This window comes from Ursus maritimus, unplaced genomic scaffold (assembly GCF_017311325.1).
Source record: "Ursus maritimus isolate PB19 unplaced genomic scaffold, ASM1731132v1 scaffold_16, whole genome shotgun sequence".
NCBI classification, from domain to species: Eukaryota; Metazoa; Chordata; class Mammalia; order Carnivora; family Ursidae; genus Ursus; species Ursus maritimus.
This window is the reverse complement of record NW_024424008.1, coordinates 23,865,026-23,888,186: the sequence shown is the minus strand read 5'-3', so window position 1 is coordinate 23,888,186 and position 23,161 is coordinate 23,865,026. Positions and strand designations below refer to the sequence as shown.

General features: G+C 36.8%; 1 protein-coding gene and 1 pseudogene across 1 annotated transcript in view; one reads left to right on the top strand and one right to left on the bottom strand.

Moving 5' to 3' along the window:
• The window catches only part of ARHGAP42 (Rho GTPase activating protein 42), a 320,488-nt gene that overhangs the window by 184,815 nt on the left and 112,512 nt on the right, over positions 1-23,161 (top strand). Inside the window, exon 5 of the mRNA XM_008688390.2 lies at positions 16,457-16,558. Within this exon, the coding sequence (XP_008686612.1) occupies positions 16,457-16,558 (102 nt within the window). The remainder of the gene's footprint in view (positions 1-16,456; positions 16,559-23,161) is intronic.
• On the bottom strand, positions 15,032-15,132 carry LOC121102982 (annotated as a pseudogene).

The following is a 23,161-nucleotide window of genomic DNA, read 5'->3' as shown; positions in this document are numbered from 1 at the left end:
CTCCCTCCCAGTAAAAAAATCTCTGAATAACATAAACATAAGGTGTCTAGAGTATAAAACTTCTTAGGATGTACAGAAGATTTTGGCAGCCATAATTTATCCCCCAAATTGCTTTCTTGGTTTTAGCCCATGTCTTGATTTACATTGATCGTGAGCTGGTCACCACTGCCTGACTGCTGTATTTTATTATTTTTGTTTTGCTTTGTCTCTTCNTAGACCATGAGGGCCTCCAGAATAGGCGGTATATCTTACTCATGTATGGGCCTTAGTGTCCTGAGTACTTAGTATCATTGAATAAATCAGGATGTTTGGGGGAAAGGGTAACCTTTCTTAGATGATCCCCAGAAGAAAGCACTAAAAGGAAAAATATATAGTAAAATGTCCTGAACTGAAAACCCTATGTAATATGGACAGAGACACTGGACAAGTTGCAACAATCTAAGTACCTTGAAAGATAAGGCTTTCACTTTATGTATTTTGGGACTAGCCCTGTTGGGGCAGTCTAGCAATGCCCTGGGAGTAGAATGTTCTGAGAAAAGATGCTTTGGCTGGTGGCTCTTTATCTGTATCACATTTTAACTAATAGCAGTCTGCTTCTTGAATATTACATTTGCTAATTAATCAGTTATACTGATTCAAGTTCAAAAAAGTGGTGCTGTAGGCTTATCTCTAATTCACACTGCAAAATCTGGGGTTTAGGCCTATATTTAGAAAGCATAATAAAAAGAAGCCATCTTTGTTTATACAAATGGAACTGAATGTGTGTGTTATCCGTCTAGAACCAAATGAAGAATGTGACATTCAGGAAGAAGACCTTATAGCAGCTTCTAGAAAAGTGTTAATATGTCAGGTTTCAGTCGGTCATCATAATTCTCAAGTACTGTCAAGTTAGCTATTGATTTCTGTCTGCCCTTAGAAGCACATTTTATTTCTGGGTTTCCATATATTGTCTGTGACTGAGCTCTCAGGAAGAAGTTCTCTGGTTTACTTGGTCACATTTGTTATTATTACCGCACATCTACCAGCATAGTCAGGTATATTAAGTAGTTTAAAAATTCTTCCTTATAAGTAACCTAAATATCTCAGACCCAGTCCATTTCCTTCTATTTCCTCAATTGGGGAGGGAGAACAGATGGTCACCATGTGACACACTTGTATTTTAAAAGCAACTAAAATAACTTGTAAGTTATTTCCTTCACCTTAGATTTCCCTCCTGGTGCTCATCATATGTTCACCACAATGCCAGGAACATTTGAATAATATGATTTCCATGGAGAGTTGAGAGATCACTTTATGATAAATGACAGAATCCTTATTCAACCAACACTGCTCTTTAGAGAAACATTTAGGGATGTGTGTGTGTGTGTGTGTGTGTGTGTGTGTGTGTGTGTGTGTTTAAGGGATTGAATTAGGGCTTTTGAGTCTTTGGGTTTTAAATTTCATCTTTATATTATTGTAAATTAATTTTATTCAGGTGTTCCTAGTCTGTAATTTAAGTTGGGCTACATGATATGGAGAGAGAATATTTGGACTATAGGAAAGAACAAATAACTTCTATTCTTAGCCTTTGCATTAAAATGAACTTTCAAATTAGAGTATTGTTAATGATATACAAAATAGATTAAGTTGGGCTAAAACTTTCCTATTCACTTACTTGAAATAGACCACAGTGACTGACCAACAGGCCATAGATACATGGATAAGATGAGGAAAAACTTAGAATCACAAATAATTGACACATAGTACAGATGGTTACTTTACTCAATTTAATTAACTGAAAAGAAAATTACTATATCCTTTAATATAAAATTTATCTTTCATTGTGAGATCAGCTCTTTGGAGATATATTTAAATCTATGAAAATCACAATACTTAAATATTTATTTATATTGTTTGGTTTCTTAATAGTTGGAAGAAAGAATAATACAGATTATTGGTAATAATTTTGCATTTCTTGTGACTATAGAACTAAGCTTTTAAGAATTATTTTTGCTTGAGTGCTTCTGTGTCTTAGTGGGTTAAGTGTCTGACTCTTGATTTCAGCTCAGGTCTTGATCTGAGGGTGTTGAGATTGAGCCCTACCACACTGGATATATAACCTGCTTAAGATTCTCTCTCTCCCCCTGCCATCCCCCGCCCCCCAGGTAATTACTTTTGCTAATTCTACTGAGTAAATTTCCTAGTAAAGAATAACCATATTTCTTAAATCAAGCACTATGCACAGTTGATGGAAAATTTTATTTTAGCCTTCCTCATTGTTCATTTTCACAACTTGATTGTTTTGAATCTTAAAACTGGATTAAGATTGTCATTAAAAACACTTGTTAACTATTTCTTGAGAAATAATGAATAACTTCATGACGAGGAGTTAAGCACCAAAGTCTGGTTTTTTTCTGGTATTTTGGAGACTATAAGAAAGAATTAATCATTGTTTAAAAGTACAGTTTTGAGTTTTATAATGGTTGTATTTCAGTGAAAATAAAAACTTTGCACTCATCCACATTTCTACTTTTATATTTTGAAGAAATGTCTAAATGTATTCTAACAAATAGTCTTTCAGTATATTTCAGTTTAAGAGAGTTAGGTGTGACTAGCCCTTGCTTATTTGGCATAATTATTAACATAGTGGACTTCAGTGAGCTGTAGGTTGTAGTCTGTTGGTAACTTCACGTGAGACAAGATAGTGACTCTAGACTACACAGACTGCTTTTCCCAAGTATTCTTTTTTTTTTCTATAACAAAGGGACTTCTTGATTATAAAGCAACAGTGATATGTAGCTAATTAAACTTCAGGCACAAACAGCACTGACTGCTGAAATTTTACGGTAGAGTAAAATATTTTTAAAAATGTATTTTTTGTGAATGAAAATTGTGCTTTGTTCTTACGTTTGTGGCTTAAACCATGAGATTTGACTTGAAAGTCGCCAACTTTAACTATCATGACAATTTTCAGAAGCAGCAACCATCAGGGAATTCTCTCTTTCCTTTAAGCTTTTCACTATTCTCATCAGTTAATGTGAAATTTTGAAAAAGGGATTTTACCAATGGAGTCAAAACCCCCAAACTTAATAAGACAAACAAGCAGCTAAGATAGTACTGACTGAAAGTGCCAGAGTAGATATTTCTTACAATCTCCACCTTCCTAACTGTTCATATTTATCTTGTTGCAGCAGGGATTGTTTGCCAGTGGGCAGGGCCATACCACCAGTGACCAGCCCTCTAAGGTATTTCTCATGGTGGCTGTGTTGGGAAAAGCTTATGTACAGCAACTCCAGAGAAACAGCCATGTTTGTGCTTTAGGTCATCAACCACTTTTTTGTGCTGTACTTGCTTCCAGAATGTTTAATCTAAAGTTGTGGAATCCACATCTCTTATATATGGCAGATAAGGTGACTAAGATCCAGAGTGGTTAAGTGTCCAGGGTAGTACAACTAGTAATAAAACCCAGAGGATAGCTATGACTGACAGTGTTTACAGTACTAGCTGATTATAAGTCATTAATTCAGCAGCTACACAGTGGACCTTTTTTATGTGGAAGGTACCACATTAGCTTATAGTCTAGTCTAGGATTCTTCAGCCTCAACACTGTTAATATGTTGGGTTGAATCAGTCAATAAAACCAATGTCTGCCTGTCTCTGTCTCTATCTCTTTGTTTTTCTCTCATCTTTATAGTGGGGAGCCCTTCAATCTGGTTATACAAACTAGACCTTATACAGAAATACCTGCAATAGTAAGTTTTCTCCTGAAACTGTTCTTTTAAAAACACAACTCTTGGGGCACCTGGGTGGCTTAGTTGGTTAAGCATCTGCCTTTGGCTCAGATCATGATCCCAGGGTCCTGGCATCCCCTGAGCAGGGAGCTTGTTCTCCCTCTTCCTCTCCCCCTCTGCCCCTCTCCCCTATTTGTGCTCTCTCTCTCTCTTTCTCTCTCTGTCTCTCTCAGAAAAGTAAATAAAATCTTAAAAAAAAAAAAAAGCACAACTCTTTTTTTTTTTTTTTTTTTTAAAGAAGAGGTTATCCCAAGGTTAGAAGTCAAGGAAGGAGAATAGAGGAAGTGAGCAGAGAGGTCATTTTACAGTGCAAGTTTGACCATGTTTTATTCCCTTGGGGGAGGAAAGGTTGAAGGAAGAGGAACACTGGGTAGTTTTGGAAGTCTTCTGGAAGCTGCCACCAAATGCTTACAGCCATACTGATTGATAAAAACTTAGTCATGTGGACACATCTCATTGCAAGGAGATTAGGAAATATACTCTTCACTCTTGGCAGCTTTGTGCCCTGCTACAATATAGGGTTTCTATTACTGTGGAAAAAGGATGGAGCTTTGTCGAAAGGAAAGGGCAGTTCCTAGCTTTGGTTTATATAGCTGTTTCTGTGACAGTAACCTAGGCACTGAAATGGTTTGGGCAGGGAAGTAGGGGTCATTTTCCTTTAAATGTTAAAACTAAGCAATTGTGCTGTGATGCTGATTTTGAGAAAGCTCTATGATAGGTAAGTATACAGAATTGACTCAAGAGAGCAAGATTGTGAATAAGTCTGCAAATGCCTTTTTAAAAATGTATTTTCATTATCAAAAAATCATGAAGATCGTATACTCAGTAAAGGGATTATCTTTTATCTACATCTCAAGAGTGTATTTATTGGTATTAGGCACAGTTTAAGCCTTTCCCAGGCCCTTAGAGCTTGCTCAGTTGGTAACCCTGGTCTAGGATTGTCACCTCTGTCCCTCACACCTGGTCAGGGCCTGGCTCCAGCCCTGCTCCCATCACCCTGCCACGATGGGAGTGACCACAGCTCTGGTGCACAGGCTGAGTAGCTCTTCTCACTACATCTAGACTTGACGGAGTGAGACTATGGGCCCTGGGCCCTGGCCTCTCCTATAACTGCTGGAGGGGCCAGGTGACCGACAATCTGAAGTGCAGGAGAGTTCCTATTGTAGTGGAGTGCATTTTGGTCAAGTATGAGATGGAACTGGCAGATAAATCTTGCCTAGAAATGTCCTGAGGTGTGTTGGTTTTATAAAACCTGAATAGAGGTGCACCATATTACCTAGCATCTGGCTGTGTTTCCTCCTGCTTTTGTGGTTAGTTCAGTAATAAGTACTTCTATTTTCCATCCTTCTTTCCATGTCTGTCTTTCCTATTTTCCTCACTCTTGCTTAATAAGAATTGCGCGCAAGCTTAGAGCAGGCAAGCTTTGACTCAGGCTCTATTTTCTAGGATTTTGGGACTAAAAAGTATTTATATTTATATAAATGAATTTCTACTTGTTATGGTTTTCATCTCCTTTTTCAGTTGGATGTAGTGCTTGTCATAAGCATTTTTTGTCATGGTCTTGTCTCTCCATGTTTGTTTTTCCTTCCATATTTTCAGTGCTTTTTGAATTTTGTGACTTAGATTTTTATTTCTTTAAGGCCTTTGTCATCCAAAAAAAAAAAAAACAGAAATTTCATTGCTGGCATGAAGAAAAGATTTGGGTTACCTTTAGTTAGGAAATCCCTAAATTTACCGAATGTAATTTTCCAAATATCCTGCCTTCTATGCAGAGTTGTGTAACCTTAGTTTTATCCATCGTGTCATGCCAGAGCCCATGAGATTACAGCTGCACCGGAGACTATCCATCCTCCTGATTCCAATCTTCCCTGTCTTCCCACAGTCAGAGAAGATCGACAATTGAAAACCATCAAAAACTTTCAACAGTGTTCTTCCTCTCCCGAGGTCTAAAGTAACATAAGTACCTCCTCTGCTTCCTACTCTTCTTGTCTTTCATCCCCTTCCTTCCCTTTGTCCCTGTTTCATCCATTCGTTCCCTTTACTGTTTCTCAGTGCTATAAATTTCCCTCTAAACACTGCCTTTGTTGCATCCCACAAGTTTCAGTAAGTTGTGTTTCCATCTAGTTCAAATTATTTTAAAATCTCTTTTGAGATTTCTTTTAGCCACATATCATTTAGGAGTGTATTGTTTAATCTCTAAGTATTCTGTGATTTTTTCCCCCCAGCTATCTTTTTGTCATTGATTTCTAGTTTAATTCCACTGTGGTCTGAGAACAGACAGTTTATGATTTCTATTCTTTTAAATATGCTAAGATGTGTTTTATAGCCCAGAATGTAGGCTGTCTTGAGAACTGTTCCATGTGTGAGCTTGAGAAGAATGTGTATTCTGCTGTTGTTGAATGAAGTGGTCTTTGGATGTCTATTATATCCAGTCAACTGATGGTGCTGTTGAGTTTCACTGTCTCACTAATTTTTCTGCTTGCTGAACCTGTCCATTTCTAATAGATGTGTGTTGAAGTCTCCAAATATGATAGTGGATTCACCTATTTTCCTTGAAGTTCTACCAGTTTTTGCCTCCCATATTTTGATGCTTTTCTGTTAAGTGCATACACATTAAGAATTGTTATGTTTTTTTGGAAGAACTGGCTTGTCATTATGTTAGTCTTTCCTTATCCCTGGTAATTTTTTTTGCTTTGAAGTCTGCTCTGTCTGAAATTAATATAGCTACTCCTATTATCTTTTGATTAGTATTAGCAGGGTATATCTTTCCCTATTCCTATACTTTTAATGCATATGTCTTTATATTTAAAGTTGGCTTCTTACAAACAACATGTAATTGAGTCTTGGTGTTTTTTTGATCCACTATAACAATCTGTGTTTTAATCTGTGTATTTAGCACATTGATACTCAAAGTGATTGTTCGTAGAGTTGGATTAATATCTACCGTAATTTTTATCTTCCATTTGTTGCTCTTGTTCTTTGTTTCTGTTTTTGTCTTCCCTTCTTTTTCTGCCTTTTCTGGTTTTAACTGAGTATTTTATATTATTTCATTTTCTTTCCTTTCTTAGCTTATTGATTATACATTCCTTAAACCTTTTTTTAGTGGTTGTGATGAGGTCGGGGAATATACGTGAGGTTCAGTGGGGTGGAGTCCGGAGCCGACGACCAAGAAAGAATTCTTGAGGCATCTTTGGTGCAAAAATGGTGGTTTATTAAAGCATGGGGACAGGACCTGTGGGCAGAAAGAGCTGCTGCACGGGGGTTGTGAGAGGTGGCTGATTATATACTATGGGGTTGGGGGAAGGTAAGGAAAAAAGGAGGTTGAGAAATGCTTTCATATGTTAAAGAAGATTCACAAGATACTGGAGGCCTTGCCATTGTCAAGTTGAGGTGGTTTTGCCCTCTAGCAAGGCATTAACATGAAGATAGTTGGGAACTTCCCGGAGGCTGCAGATTATAAGGGCATTTAATTGTATCTACATTCCCTTCTGGAAGCTAGGTTATTGATAGAAATGCTTCGTTCTTGTAAACTGCTAAAGACATTTGTAAAACTGAGGGAGACTTAAGTCTTGCAGGATTGTGGTATCTATAGGTTAACTATTTCTTTGTCCTTTAGGGCAGCCAGGAGTGCCAGAGGAATGTCACATACATCCCAAGGAGGGGGGGGTTGCTGGGTGTCAGTTTCTGCTTTGTCCTCAGCTTGCCTTCTGTTCCCTCATCAGCTGCTTCAGAATTTTCAATATATATTTACAACTAATCCAAATCCACTTTCAAATAATGCTATACTGCTTCATAGGTAGTGCAAATACCTCATAATAACAAAAGACTGCTAATTCCTCCCTCCTGTCCCTGTACCATTGCTGTCCTTCCTTTCACTTATACATAAGCATTTATATAAGCATACAGAATTGAATACACTGTTGATGCTGTTATTTTGAAGTTGTTAATAGCTCAATTAAGAATAAGAAAAATAAGTTTTTATTTTATCTTCCCTTATTCCTTTTGTGACGCTTCTTCTTTCTTTGTATATATCCCAGTTTTTGACTATATCATTTTCCTTCTCCCTGAAGAACTTTTAACATTTCTTACAAGTTGTGTCTACTGGCAACAAATTTTCCTGTTTTTGTTGTTTGAGAAAGTCTTTATTTTGCCTGGACTTCTGAAGAAGAATTTCACAGGATGCAGAAAACTAGATTGGTCAGGATAGTTTCCCCCTGTGCTTTAAATTTTTCATTCTACTCTTTTTTGTTTGTTTGTTCGTTTATCTACATGCTTTCTGAGAAGAAGCTGGTTGAAATTCCCATCTCTGCCCCTCTATAAGTAAGGTATTTTTCCTCTGGTTTCTTTCAAGATTTTTTTCTTTATCTTTGATTTTCTGCAGCTTGAATGTGTAATGTGTAGGTATAGTTTTCCTGGGCACTTCACCTACTTGGTTCTGAATTTTCTAGATCTGTGGTTTGGTGTCCGATATTAATTTAGGAAAATTCTCAGTCATTGCTTCAACTATTGCTTATTTCTTCTGTTGCTTCCTTTTATAGTTTTCCCACAATTCTTAGATGTTCGGGTGTTTGTTTGTTCTTGGCCTTTTTTTTTCTCTCTCTCTGCTTTTCAGTTTTGGAAATTTCTGTTGATAAACATTTAAGCTTCTTTGCTTAGCCATATCCAGTTTACTAATGAGCCTTTCAAAGACATTCTTCATTTCTTTAACGGTGTTTTTTATCTCAAGCATTTGTCATTCCTTCTTAGAATTTCCATCTCCACTTACATTACTCATCTGTTCCTGCATGTTATCTACTTTTCCTTTTGAGCCCTTAGCTCAAATTAAAACAAACAAACAAACAAACAAAAAAACTTTTGGTCTAATGAATGCTAACATTTCTGCTAACATATCTGACTCTGTTTCTAATACTTGTTTTGCCTCTTCAAACCCTATTTTGCCTCTTAGTATGTCTTACAACCTTTTCTTGATAACTGGGCGTGATGTATGTGGTAAAAGGAACGAGGCCTTAGTAATGTTAGTAGTGAGTGTGAGGAGGAGGAGAAGCATTCCGAGGTCCTAGAACTGGTGAACCCATGCTCCTGGACTGTGAACTTTACCAGTGCCTCTCAGTTTGCCTTCCCACTCCTTTCTTCTCCCCTTTAGATGAGACAGAATGGCTAGAGGGGGCTGGAGTTGGACATTTGCCTTCCCCCAGGTCTGTTAGGCTCTGATTGAAAGTGCTAATATGGGGGTACCTGGGTGGTTTAGTCAGTTAAGTGGCTGCCTTCGGCTCAGGTCATGATCCTGGGATCCTGGGATCAAGCCTTGCATCAGGCTCCCTGCTCAGTGCAGAGTCTGCTTCTCCCTCTCTCTCTGACCCTCCCCCTTGCTTCTGCTCTGGCTCATATGTGCCCACTCTCTTTCAAATGACTAAATAAAAAATCTAGGAAAAAAAAAGAAAAAGAAAGCACTAATATGTAGGCACTAGTAAAATAGTTTCTCTCAAGAATAGACTGCTCTGGCATATTTTAAAATGGTTACTTCTATGGAGAAGTAGGCACACTGTAGGCAGCAGGAGGGAATTTTTCTCTATTCTTGACTGTGAGAATTTCCTTGAGCTCCTAGAGGTAAGACTAACAAAATTGTGTGTGGGGAGGTGGGAGGAAGCTGTATGAGTGGGCCCCCTGGAATTTTTACCTCTCAGACGATTTATTAATCTTTCAGTTTGTTCAGCTTTTTTACTTCTTAGGACAGGGCAGTAGCAGCTGAGCTCCTTACACCCTGGACCAGAAACCAGAAGTCCTCTCTACTCTCTTAATTTCCTCTGCCTCCTTCCCTATGCACATCCCCCCCCTTTTCTTTAAGGAGAAAGGCGTTAAAGTGAATTTTTCGTTTGAATTTTCAGGCTTCTCCAGGCTGCATTTTACCGTGTAAATAACATAGGCTTTGGAGCTAGGCAATTGAGTTTGGTTATCCATTCTATTATAAACTCTGTGATCTCATTCAGATAGCTTTTCTTCTCTGGTAATGTTTTCATGTTTGTGAAATGAGGATACTTTTACCTTATAGGGTTTGCATGTGGAGCTCTGGTATGCAAACTACCACTTTGTAGTCACTTAAGAAAGATTGGTCCATTTTTTCAGTTTTCTTCTCAGCTTTGGTCAGCCTGAGTAACAGTACCGGTTGCAAAATGGGGATTTCATAAAGGCTCAAATTAATGAATTCATAAAAAACTAATTTGTGAGCAAGTTCCATCATACCCACAGAAAACTTTCTCTTCCCTATATTCTAATTTCTATCCCTTTCTTAGTACCCTTCTAACATTTATATTTCTGTACCTCTTTCTACATATTCTATATATTCCCATTCTGTAAGTTAGTTCTCTTTTTCCTCTCACATTTTTAGACTAAATTTAATTTTTATTGAAGGTATACAAAGTTTTTAAAAATGTAATAATGTACAAAGGTTGATAAATTATAAAATACATCAGCTTCCTACCCCATCTCTCTGCTCTAAAGTTCTGTTCCCCAAAGTCAAGCACTTCTAATTCTTTAAACTATTATTTTACATTAATTTCCATTTTCCTAAACAATAAGCTCACTTATATATTTTGCTTTAATTTTAGACATTATTAATTTACCTACAGTGGAACATGAATATAACACACTTTTATAGGACCACAACCACTGCTACTCCATATATATTTCTGCTCGCCATTCTCCAAATACATGCTCATATTTTTTTTAAAACTCATGGTCAATGTTTATATAATAATGAAATTATTGTTCATAGGTAAGCCATACCAAGTTCTATGATTACATTTCCTTTTCTGCATGTTTATGTATTTCCTAGAGTTAATAATCGTCTTGCTTGTAAAATCAACATAAAATTCTCTCTTCTCAAATGCACAAACATAATTGCAAAACATATCTTACTATGTTTGAATACCTCAGATACCTTTGTTCTATTTATTTACTTTTAAAGAGACATTCCCCCTGAAACTCTCATCTTAATTGGCTACTTTCATAGGTTTACTAGTCCATCTGTTTTCATGGAAGTTCATATTATTTTAATCCTGGGAATTCCCTCTGTCTGTTTGAGCCATTTTCCTAGATCCTATGTTTTGGTTTTTGGTTTATTCCTTCATTTTAGTGGAGCACATCCCTCAGTATCTTTTTGAGAAATGGTACATGCATAAAATTTTTGAATATGTTTGTAAATATTTTATTCTACCTTCAAACCTAGAGTGCCATTTTGACTGGATATAGTAAATTTGGATTAGGATTAATTATTCCTCAGAATTTTGAATGCATTGCCATTTTATTTTTTAATTTCCTATGATGATGTTGTGGATTTGTTATTGTTCTGATTTCTGATAATTTTTATTTGACCTCTGTTTTTAGGTTTTCACTTTTATCCATGGCTTTGTAATATTTTATGATGATATGTCTTATGGGTATTTTCTCATTTATTGTGCTTTGTACATACTGTGACATTTTAATATGGAAAATTTTTTTTCTCAGAAATTTCTTAGAAATTTTCATCTATTATTTTTTAGGTAATTTTCTCCTGACACTTTCTTCTTCAGTAATTCTGTCAGTTAGATGTTGGGTTTCCTGATTAATTTCTTAATTTCCTTCTCTCATCTATTGTCCTTTAGTTCACAGCACTCTCTTGTTTTATTCATTTACTCATACCTCATTCTCATTTTCTTCCTTACACAATAGCCATTCTTATGAGTTTAATATGTATGTTTTTGTAAAATTGTTACCATTTTGTATACATGGCTTTTTAATTTACGTAAATGATTTAGTGTTACTTGCCTGCTTTGTGTTTTTTAACTCAGAATTGTGTTTTAAGATCTGTCAACATTTAATATTTCCTTTTAACTTTTGCCTAGCACTCCATGGTCTTCATCAAGTTCATTTTATGTCCATTAATGAATACACTGGCTATCTTCCTATCCCCACAAATGCATATCCTCATTTGTGTTTCTTTATGGACTCTTCTGTGTTCTTAGGGCCTCTTAGTAGTGCAACATCTCTCTTTAGAAAGGCTGCACTGCCATACTATTCCACCTGTAATATATAAAGGTTCCTGTATCTCCACATGCACTCAACATGTAGCATTATTCAACCTTCTGACTCTTGCCAATATCTGATATAATGTGATGGCCCAATATTTTAATTTGCTTTTTTCTTAATTACTAATGAGTTTTAACAAATCTTCATATGCTTGTTACCATTTGGACCTTCCTCTTCTGTCTCTTATGCCTTCATATCCTTCATATCTATTTCTGTTTTATCATTCCAGTTTATAGAAGTTCTTCATAAAGGCAAATATGAAATCCTTGGTTCTTATGAGTCTGATCACCTGGTAGTGGTAGCGGTGGGGTAATTGGAATTGGGGGAGATGTGGCAATTATTGTGTTACAACTACTCAGAAAGGAGACCTTTTGAAATGCCTATGTTTCAGCAGATTGAGGGGGAAGGACTTGGTCACTACAGGAGGGACATTGCTGTGTAAGCTATACTAAGATTCTCAATAACCTGGGTTTGTCGTTACCAGGAATCTCTTGGGCCTTAGGAAACTCCTACGCAGCATGTGGTTGGAGTATCCTAGGATCTGGCACTTTGGGTCTTAGAGGTGGTGATGTCACCCTGGGCTGCCATTCTAATCAGTGAATAAACCCAGCCATCAGAGGAAGAAGTCTAGCCAGGATTGGTATAACTTATCCTCTCAATGCCTAGCACAGTGCCAGTTTATAAGAATTCCACATATTTTTGAATTAGAAATTTAGCTATTTGTTTTAATTATTATTCTTTCTATTATTATTTCTACTGCTATGCATTCACTTGAAGGATTTTTTTCAAAATATATGCAAACTGTTTATTAGCTAATGGCTATACTGATGCAATGACATAAATAGTTGTATGGGAAATTTCACAGTAATTATAACATTGAAATAGTCTTAAAATCTGATGTATAAATCCTAAATATGTAGTCCCTTTTTTTTCTTTTATTGAGAGAAAGAGTGAGAGCAGGGTGGGGAGGAGCAGAGGGAGAGAGAGAATCTTAAGCAGGCTCCATGCCCAGTGTGGAGCCCGATGTAGGGCTCGATCTCACACCCTGAGATCATGACCTGAGCTGAAATCAAGAGTCAGTGCTTAACTGACTAAGACACCTAGGTGCCCTTTGTGCTCCATTTTTAAAAAAGAAATATAGAAAATATTTTTTAACTTTTTATTTTTAATAATTTATATCATGGTAACATTAACATAAAGCTTGCTGACAGTTGTTTAAACAAAACTTTGCAGTGGTCTACTATAGAAAAAAATGAAATTAGGTAACATTTTGAGAACTTCTGTTTGTTATTTCCTAAATGTTGTGGTAGAATCTGTTCTTCATCTTTGGTACCCTCTTGTGGTCAGTGGAAGGGACTGGTTTGGCCTTCTTTTAACAATTATGTATAATTTCATGATTTTTTATCTGCACAGTAGACCTATAGTTTTTATAATTATTTGACTTCTTTTTTTTTTTTTGCTATGTACAAATTTGGAGTAAAATTGACACTTGGAGTTTTCTTCCCATTCCTTACTTTACTGTGTAAAGTGAGGGTGTGGCACAACCACAGTTGCTTATCTTAGAAGCTAAGATATAATATGACCACTGTGCTTAGCGTAAATGTAGTGTCATTTGGAAAGTGGATTGATTGCAGACCCAGAACTTATCTTACACTTTTGCCAGCTAAAATTGGGTTTGGGGACTAATTTGCTATTTTGGATGATCTCCTTTAAAATTTTATGATACATATACTCACATATGTACAAACATCACACATATATACATACATATATATGACTTCATTTTAAATGGTTACCTAGTTCAAATGCCCTTAACTGGATTTATAGAAAATATAACACTGTAATGTTGTCTCCTTTTTTTGAATCATGCTGTGACAATAAGACAGGAATCATGTACAGCGTTTAGTAGAGATTCATGGATTATTTTTCCCTTCCGTCTACAGCATTTGTTTCAGAGCAGATTCTTAGCTTGATATCCAGAACATGTAACACAAAAGTTAAGAGGTAGCTATATGGTGTTAAGTTACTAAGTCCAAATGAGACTTGGCTTATATGAGGAGTATATCATGGCTTTTGGAACGGATGCAAATTTCAAGGAGAAATGCTCTTTGTTTTCAAGAACGTGCTTCCCCACATTATAGTTGTCCTTCATGTGGCCTACCCAGTTCTTTAATTTATGCTAGATCAGAGTGTGTTTTGTTTTCTACATCATTGGGATCTTTGAGTAGATCTTTTTTGCTGGCTTGGTGGTGTGAGGTACCAGGGTTTGAATAAGAGTCCAGGAAGTGCTCTGGGGATGATTTTTGTATTCCCAGGAATGCTGACATGTTGGCACTGAATTAATGTTTCCAAAAATGCCATCAAACACTGACTGAAAACAAAGATACTACTGTTGTCACCACAGCTGTGTTCTCTTCGTCTTTAACCAGTTTCTTCTATGCATAGCAAGAAATTTTAAGCCCCTTAGCATAAGATGAAAGTGAGTCAGTTTTGTGTACTATGCGACTGGTTGCCCCCGCCCCCCCCCCCCAGTATTTGTGCACTTTGGGATTGAGTTAAGCTATTTGTGTGGAATTGTCCCTGGTATCATGGATATTGTCATTGTCATTGTTGTTGTTTTAAACAAATGGAATATCTGTGAGGGACTGTGGTGCCAGTGTAATAAGAGGACAAATTTCACTCTTTCATTAAATAGTTATTGAGCACTCTCTCAAATATTGTTTTAAAGAAGATACAGTATATACATGAATTTCTCTGCTACAGTGTCAAACATGAGCACCATAAGAAACACATGTATAATGCTCTATGAGCATTTCAAAAGGGAGAGAGAGTTGATTGAAGGGACTTGTGAATGAGGCCTGTATGCGTTGGATGCTAAAAGTGGTTGTAACTGGAATATGTGGAAATTGGAAGAAACAAGCATTTATGTCAAAGGAGAGATGGCCTGGAGAGAAAAAAGAAAAGGAGCTCAAAAGTGCTAATGAGAGAGCCTTTTTGAAAGGTTGATTGGGCAGATCAATTATGGGCATGAAATGCCAGAGTAAAAAGTAAGCTCCACTGAGCAAATGGTGAAATGTTCACCCAGGTATTTTGTTACAACAGTTATTTGGTACCATTGACTATAGACCTATGCTGTACCTTTCATCCCTATGACTTAATTTATTCCATAACTGGAAGCTTGTTATCTCCTACTCCCCCAAAGCATGGCACACTTCATGAATTTGCATGTCATCCTTGCACAGAAGCCATGCTAATCTTCTTTGTATTGTTCCAATTTTAGTATGTGCTGCTGTGAATCTATTATTTTTTATTAAACTCTTTTGAATACTTAAGCAAATAATGAAGTAAAGCATTATGCATAATAATCATAGAGCTTGTTAAAAATAATAATTCCTGAATCTCTGGATGAGGGAAATAGGAATCTACATTTTGAGTAGGCTTAAAAATACTTGACTCTCATTAAAGTGGCCCAAGCATTGCACTTCCAGAAACACTGAAATAAAAGCAAGTAAGAGTACTTCTTTGGCTAATGAAGTTTATGAGTTTGATTGCCTAGTATTTATTTCATATGGACTCATAAGTGGGGGGGGAAAAAAACCTGGTTGGGGGCTCCTGGGTGGCACAGTTGGTTGAGCATCCGACTTTTGGTTTTGGCTCAGGTCATTTTCTCAGGGGTCGTGAGATTGAGCCCCATGTCAGTCTCTGTGCTCAGTACAGCGTCTGCTTGAGATTCTCTCCCCCCTGCCTCTGCTCATCCCACTTGCACTCTCTCTCTCTCAAATAAGTAAATAAATCTTCCAAAAACCAAACCAAAACAAAACAAAAAAACCCTTACCTGGTGGATAACATTTATAGTTGGAGAAGATTATATGCCCGGTTGAGTCTTATCCCCTTTAGGATTTTATTCCATTTGCATTTGTATAAGAGTGTGCCACAGGATGAAAGGTAAAGCTGTCCCCCTCTTCCACAAAAGGCCAGCCTGGTTACAGTTTCTCTACAAAACAACACAATTTTAGGGATAATCAAAGGTCTGCTATTAAAGTTATGATGAGTGTATGATACAGATGTTGCTAATCTTTTTGGTTTGACTTTGAAACATCTTATTTAATTATTTCATGCTACCAGCTTTTAGAAGTCTGTTTTTCCCCCATCAAGAATGAATTGTTTGAAGTATCAGGTATATTTTTGTATCTGGGAAATAATGATTCCCTGAAAGAGTCTGAGTGAGCAGTTCTCTAAACCAGTCATATGTAAACTCATCAACACCACCAAAAAGCATAAATGAGACATTTTCTCTTGGTCCTATCTCAGACTTACTAGATCAGAATCTCCTGTTGAGTCAGTTATAAAGTTCTCAGAGGGATTCTACTGTAGCCAGCCTGCTTCCCTCCATACTGTAGTTCTATGAACTTCTTTGAGACTATTTAAATACATTTGAATACATATTTGATTATTTATTCAAATGAATTGTTTCACATCCTTTTTCCTACTCCATCAAGTTTTGTACATAGTTGGAGCTCACTAAATCTTATTAAATACTTGTATTGGACATTTGATAGGAATGTTAAAAAATCAGTTTTATTCTCGAATTAGAATGTTTTGTTGTTATTGTCATCTCCTAGGATGGAAAGAAGAAGTTTGACAAGGAGAGTGAAAAGTACTATTCTATTCTTGATAAACATTTAAATTTGTCTGCAAAGAAAAAGGAATCTCATTTGCAAGAGGTAAGCTTTTCCACTTGAAATGTGAACAGGACATTAGCATTAAGTCATGTGAAGTCCAAATTCCCAAAGATGGTAGTATCTCAGAATCCACTACTCTATAATAAAATAATGATAATAAGAGTTTATTGAACACTTACAATGGACACTGTGCGGAGCATTTCACCTGCTTTATGACCCTTAATATGAATAGTTCCAAGTAAAAAATTAGTTATTTCCTTCAATGATGAGAAAGAAGGTTTTTTTTTTCTTTTTTTCTTAATGGGTATATTTTCAATGGCAGGGCCTACCAAATTGATGGAATAGCTTTTTTAAAATATCTGCTTTTAAGGTGTTGCTTTTGCAATAGGGGGAAAACAGGTACACAATTACACATTTTAAAATCTATTTTATATCAGTTTTCTTAAAAAGCAAGTCAGAAATATTTTAACCTATGCATTTAAGCAATCCATTTCTTCTTTTTTCTGAAATATTTATTCTCATTGGTAGTTTTTAACTATAACTAATAAAATTGAGTAGTTCTTTTACTAAGGCATAATACAGGTCCAGTACAGTGATGAGATACACTTAAAAAAAATTGGACCCTCTTGCCATTATCATCTTAGCATCAATAAAATCTTGAAGCACGGTGCATAGACACTAAACCCAGCATAGTTGGGAGTTGTTGAGCTAGTTCACCGGTGGCTCCTTACTGTTCTCCAGACTTTTGCAGGGAATCTTATACTGTGCTGAGTCTCTTCCAGTATCTTCTTTTTCTTCTGTCTGTACTTCTAAGCATTGCAGTCGAGAACCTCTTCCAAATGCCTCCTCTTAATCTTTCTAGCAAAGCCACAAAACTTACTGAACTTTTAATCAAATTCAACCTGGTTCTCTGCTCTCCTTATTCCTTTTCTTATTTCCCTTACCTCCATGTTTACCCACCAGGCACACCTGACAAGTTGGAGTTTGGATGCAGTGAGCTGGAGTTAAAAGGCATGGGAGGGTTATTTTTACTTCTGCTTCCTTTTTTCTGACTCTTATGTTCTCATTGAGGGAGGTGAATTTCTTCATTTAAAAAAATTTTTTTTAAGTTTAGTATTGGGAATATTTGGTAAATATGTGTTGATTATAACCAATATCTTGTTATTAGCTCCTATTATTAAAACAAGATATATTAATATACAATTTGTGCTGAGGGAAAGAATTTCTGGCTAAATTGAGATGGAGAAAAAGCTGTCATTAAGAAAAATCATATTTTGAATTTACCTAGACATATCTAATCTTATGAAGTACTATGTTGTAACTTAATATTGAGTTCACATGTTCCAAACTTCTTAAATGTTCTTGTACCTCTTTGGGCATTACACTACAACAAACCTGGGAAAGAATGCACTGTATAGATATAGTCATGTGAAGAAAGGCTCACCTAAGTATCACCAGTACACCACTATCTGCCATGCTGAGGGCTATGGCCAGGTGCCATTTTAAAAATACACTGCCTCTAAATCAATGGTGCTTTATAGGTCTCTAAATGGTATATGTTCTTCAGATTCTTGGTGAATGTGAGAGGCCACACTTAGACATTGCTTAAACCATCAAGCAAGTGCTAACTTTATCTTGATTTTAAATTCCTCTAGAGGATATACTTCAGTTTTCCCTGACAACCTAACTCTAGATTAGCTTGTTAGTGGCCCTTAATCACTTAGGCTATGGTAGAAAAGAATATCTGTACTGGTTCTGTATTTTAGTTGGAGCCTGGAAAAACCTATAATATGATTAGTAGCATCCTCTACTTGCCCCACGCAAGCAGGCACATACTTCTTTTCCAGGAGCCATAGCCCATGATAGAACACAAATAGTGTCAGAGCAGCTCCTCAGAGCACATAATGTAGCCAAGGAAAAATGTGCCCCCCCCCCTTTTTCTCTGCCCTTCCAGGAATCATTTCCATACATGTGTTTAATTCTGTAACCTCTGTTCCTTTCCAGAGCAGCTCTGGTACTTCTGTCAGCACCCAGGTTATTGTTTTCCAAAGACCTCTGTGCCTTCTCACCTGCACAGCTAACTCCTTGTTGATTTGTTCATGGAAAATAAGTGGTTGCCCATTTTCAGGACTTAATTTGGGGTCAGCTTGTGTTGATAAAGCTACAAGGCCATCAATTAGATGGATCAGTGGAGTAAGCAGAATTAGAAACAGACTTGTTAAGATTATAGACTTTATAGTAAATGAAAAGAAGTAATATTTGATGTATAATTGGATAATGTCTTTCTAACTATGAAATAAGAGGAAGAGATCATAAAGGAAATGTAGAAAGAACAGAGTCCATCAAAATAATCTTTATTTCAAAAGATATTAAATCAAATTAAAAGGCTTAGTGTTAGGGAATTTCTACAACAGGTGACACATACTACCATCTCTTATATACAAGTTGCATTTTCAAATCAGTGTGAAAAAGTCTTCAGTGGAAAAATATGAAGTAAGAATTGGAAAAAGCAGAAAATGGAGAAGAATATGGTGTCATAATAGGAGGACCCTAGGCTTGCCTCATCCCATGAATCAAGTAGATAGCTATCAAATCATGCTAAATACCCAGAAATTGGCCCAAAGACTTGCAGAACAAACTCCACAACTAAAAGTAGAGAAGAGGCCACATCAAAGAAGGTAGGAAGTACAAAAACAGTTTGGGAGAGAAATGGATCATGGCCATTGCAGTTTGGGCGGGGGGAGCCATGGTCACCGAGAAGGGTAAGAGACAGACTAACGCATGCTGGGGAGCACAATGGAGAAATGAATCCCCATAGCAATTGGCTTGGAAAGTGAGAGGAACTGAATTTTGAATTTCGTGAGTTCTGGCAACTAATGGGGCTTACAACCTGGAGTTCTAGAGGTCAGCAGGCTTAGGGAGAGCCTGGTGGCATTGGGATTGCTCTTGGAGAGAAGGCAGGGCAATCTTGTGGGCATACAATGTGGAAACAGTGATCCAAAGAGCACCTGGGGCACCCAGTGGAGAGGCTATTTGCTCATGTCAGAATATGTGCCAAAGAGTCAGCATTCACAGAGACCCCTCCAGGAAAAAGGAACTCGCAGCTGCCATTTCCCTCTCCTGCCCCTCAGCATAAGCACAGCGCCACCTGTGGGAACCACTGCAGGGCAGACACTACTTAACTTGCTTACCCAAGCCCTGTTCCCTACCCCCACCCACGCCCACTCCAGTGGAACTACCCTTCCCAGTCATGTTTGCCTTGGTCCCAGAATGGCAGGCCCCTACCTGCCGAAGGTCAGCCAAAATCCTGCCAACACTGCATCTCCAGATGCAGGAGCTTTGCGGAGCCTAGGTTCCAGCGACCGTGGCAGCGTGTCTCATTTCACAAGCAGGCCAGAGCACACCTAGTTGAAAAGCACCACATTCAGGCCAGGGACCAAACACTGCCCACAACAGGCAAAGAGAGCCTCTGCAGATGACTGGTCTGAAAGATAAAGCAGCCAGGGCACAACAGCAGAGCACATGCATGCAGTGCACATTGGAGATACTCCCATTAAGTGCCAGGCCCTGGAAAATAGGGGATACTACAAGTAGGGCACTACAGGACCTCTTCTTTATAAGGCCATTACCCTCAAGAACAGAAGATGTAACTGACTTTCCTAACATAGGCACAGAGACTTAGACAAAATGAGAAGACAGAGGAACTTGTCCCGAATGAAAGAATAGGACAAGGCCATGGCCAGAGATCTAAGTGAAATAGATATAAGTAACATGGCTGAGAGAGAATTTAAAGTAGTGATCATAAAGATACTTGCTGTACTTGAGAAAGGAGTAGAAGGCATCAGTGAGAGCCTTAACACAGAGATAAGAAATAACATGGCAGAGATAAAGGGCTCAATAAGTGAAATAAAAAACACACTTGATGGAATGAACAGCAGGATGGAAGAAGCAGAGGAACACATTAATGACCTAGAGGTCAGACTAATGGAAAGTAATCAAACGATTACTATAAGAAAGAAAAAAAAAAAACGAATGTTATGCAAAATGAGAATAGAGTTAGGGAACTCAGTGACTCCATCAAACATAATAACGGCGTTACGGAAGTCACAGAAGAAGAGAGAAAAAGGAGGCAGAAAATTTATTTGAAGTAATGATAGCTAAAAATTTCCCTGTCTGGGAAGGAAACATATACCCAGACCCAGGAGACACAAAGAACCCCCAACAAAATCAACAGAAGCAGATCCACACCAAGATATATTGTGACAAAAATGGCAAATAAAGTGATAAAAAAAAAATTAAAGAAGCAAGAGAAAAAAAGACAATTACATACAAGGGAAAACCCCTTAAGGCTATCATGGGATTTTTTTAACAGAAACTTTCCAAGCCAGAAGGAAGTGGCATGATATAGTCACAGTGCTGCATGGGAAAAATGTGCAGCCAAGAATTCTCTAACCAGCAAGGCTATCATTCAAAATAGAAGGAGAGATAAAGAATTTCCCAGACAAATAAAAACTAAAGAGTTTGTGATCAATAAACCAGCCCTGCAAGAAATATTGAAGGGAGGACTCTTTGAGTGGAAAAGAAAGACCATAAGTGGGAGTATGAAGGAAGGAAACAAACAAAAACCCAGTAAAAATGAATATTTTTTGTAAAGTATCAGTCAAGGACCCACAAAACAAAGGGTTGTAAAACATGACACCATATACCTGAAACATGGGGAGGAGAAGAGGTTCATTTTAATACAGACTACTGTAAGCGGATAAGTTTGTATATAACAATATACAAAACCACTAATATATATACAAGGAATAAAGAGAAAGAAGTCTAAATATATCACCAAAGAAAACCAGCAAACCACGAAAGAGAGAAAGACAAAGGATCAAAGAAAATCTTCAGAAACAACCATGGAACAGGTAATATAGAATGGCAATAAGTATATCTATAAAAATTACTTTGAATGTAAATGGACTAAATGCACACTATCAAAACACATTGTGACAGAATGGAGAAAAAAGCAGACCCATCAATATGCTGCCTATAAGAGACTCATTTAGACCTAAAGACACCTGCAGATTGAAAGTGAGGGGATGGAGAAACATCTATCATTTAAATGGGTGTCAGAAGAAAGCTGGACTAGCAATACTTATATTGGACAAAGTAAACTTTAAAACAAATAGTTTAACAAAAGACAAAGAAAGACACTATATCATAATAAAGGTGACAATCCAACAAAAAGATATAACAATTGTAAACATTTATGTACCCAACATGGGAGCACCCGAATACATAAATGGTTAATAACAAACATAAAGGAACTAATTGATGATAATATAATAATAGTAGGGGACTTTAACATCCTACTTATATCAAAACACAAATCATCTAAACAGAAAATCAACAAGGAAACAATGGCTTTGAATGACACACTGGAGCAGATGGATTTCACAGATACATTCAGAACATTCCATCCTAAAACAGCAGAATAGACATTCTTTTCAGGTGCACATGGAACATTCTCCAGAATAGATCATATATTAGGCCACAAAACAAGCTCCAACAAATTCAAAAAGATTGAATTCTTACCCCGCATCTTTTCTGACCACAATGCTATGAAACTAGAAGTCAACCACAGAAATAATTTGGAAAGACCACCTATGCATGGGGGTTAAATAACATGCTACTAAACAATGAATGAGTCAATCAAGAAACCAAAGAAGAAATTAAAAATTACTTGGAAACAAAAGAACAAAAAAAAAAAGAAAAGAAAGAAAGAAAGAAGAAAAAGAGAAAACACAATGCTTCAAAACCTTTGGGATACAGCAAAAGTGGCTCTAAGAGGGAAGTTTGTAGCAATACTGGTCTACCTAAAGAAGCAAGAAATATCTCAAATAAACAACCTAACATTACAGCTAAAGGAGCTAGAAAAAGAACAATGGACAAAATCAACAGAAAGAAGGAAATAATAAAGATTAGAAAAAAAATAAATGATATGGAAGCTAAAAAAACAAACCCACTAGAACAGATGAATGAAACCAGGAGCTAGTTCTTTAAAAAAAATCAATAAAATTGATAAACCTCTAGCCAGACTTATCAAGAGAAAAAGAGAAAGTACTCAAACAAAATCACAAATGAGAGAGGGAAGATAACAACTGATACCACAGAATACAAACAATAATAAGAGAATCTTATGAAAAACTATATGCTAACAAACTGGACAACCTGGAAGAAATGGATGAACTCCTAGCAACATTTAACCTACCAAAACTGAACCGGGAAGAAACAGAAATTTTGAACAGATTGATAACTAGCAAACAAATTGAATCAGTAATCAAAAAATTCCAAAAGCTAAAAGTCTAGTATCAGATAGCTTCACTGGCAAATTCTACCAAACATTTAAAGAAGAGTTAATACCTATTCTTTTCAAACTATACCAAAAAATAGAAAAGGAAGGAAAACTTTCAAATTCATTCTTGAAGGCCAGCATTACCTTCATACCAAAACCAGATAACGACACCACACACAAAAAAGAGAACTACAGGCCAATATCTCTGATGAACACAGATGCAGAAATCCTCAACAAAATATTAGCAAATAGAAGCCACACATGAAAAAATAATTTACCACAACCGAGTGGGATTTATTCCT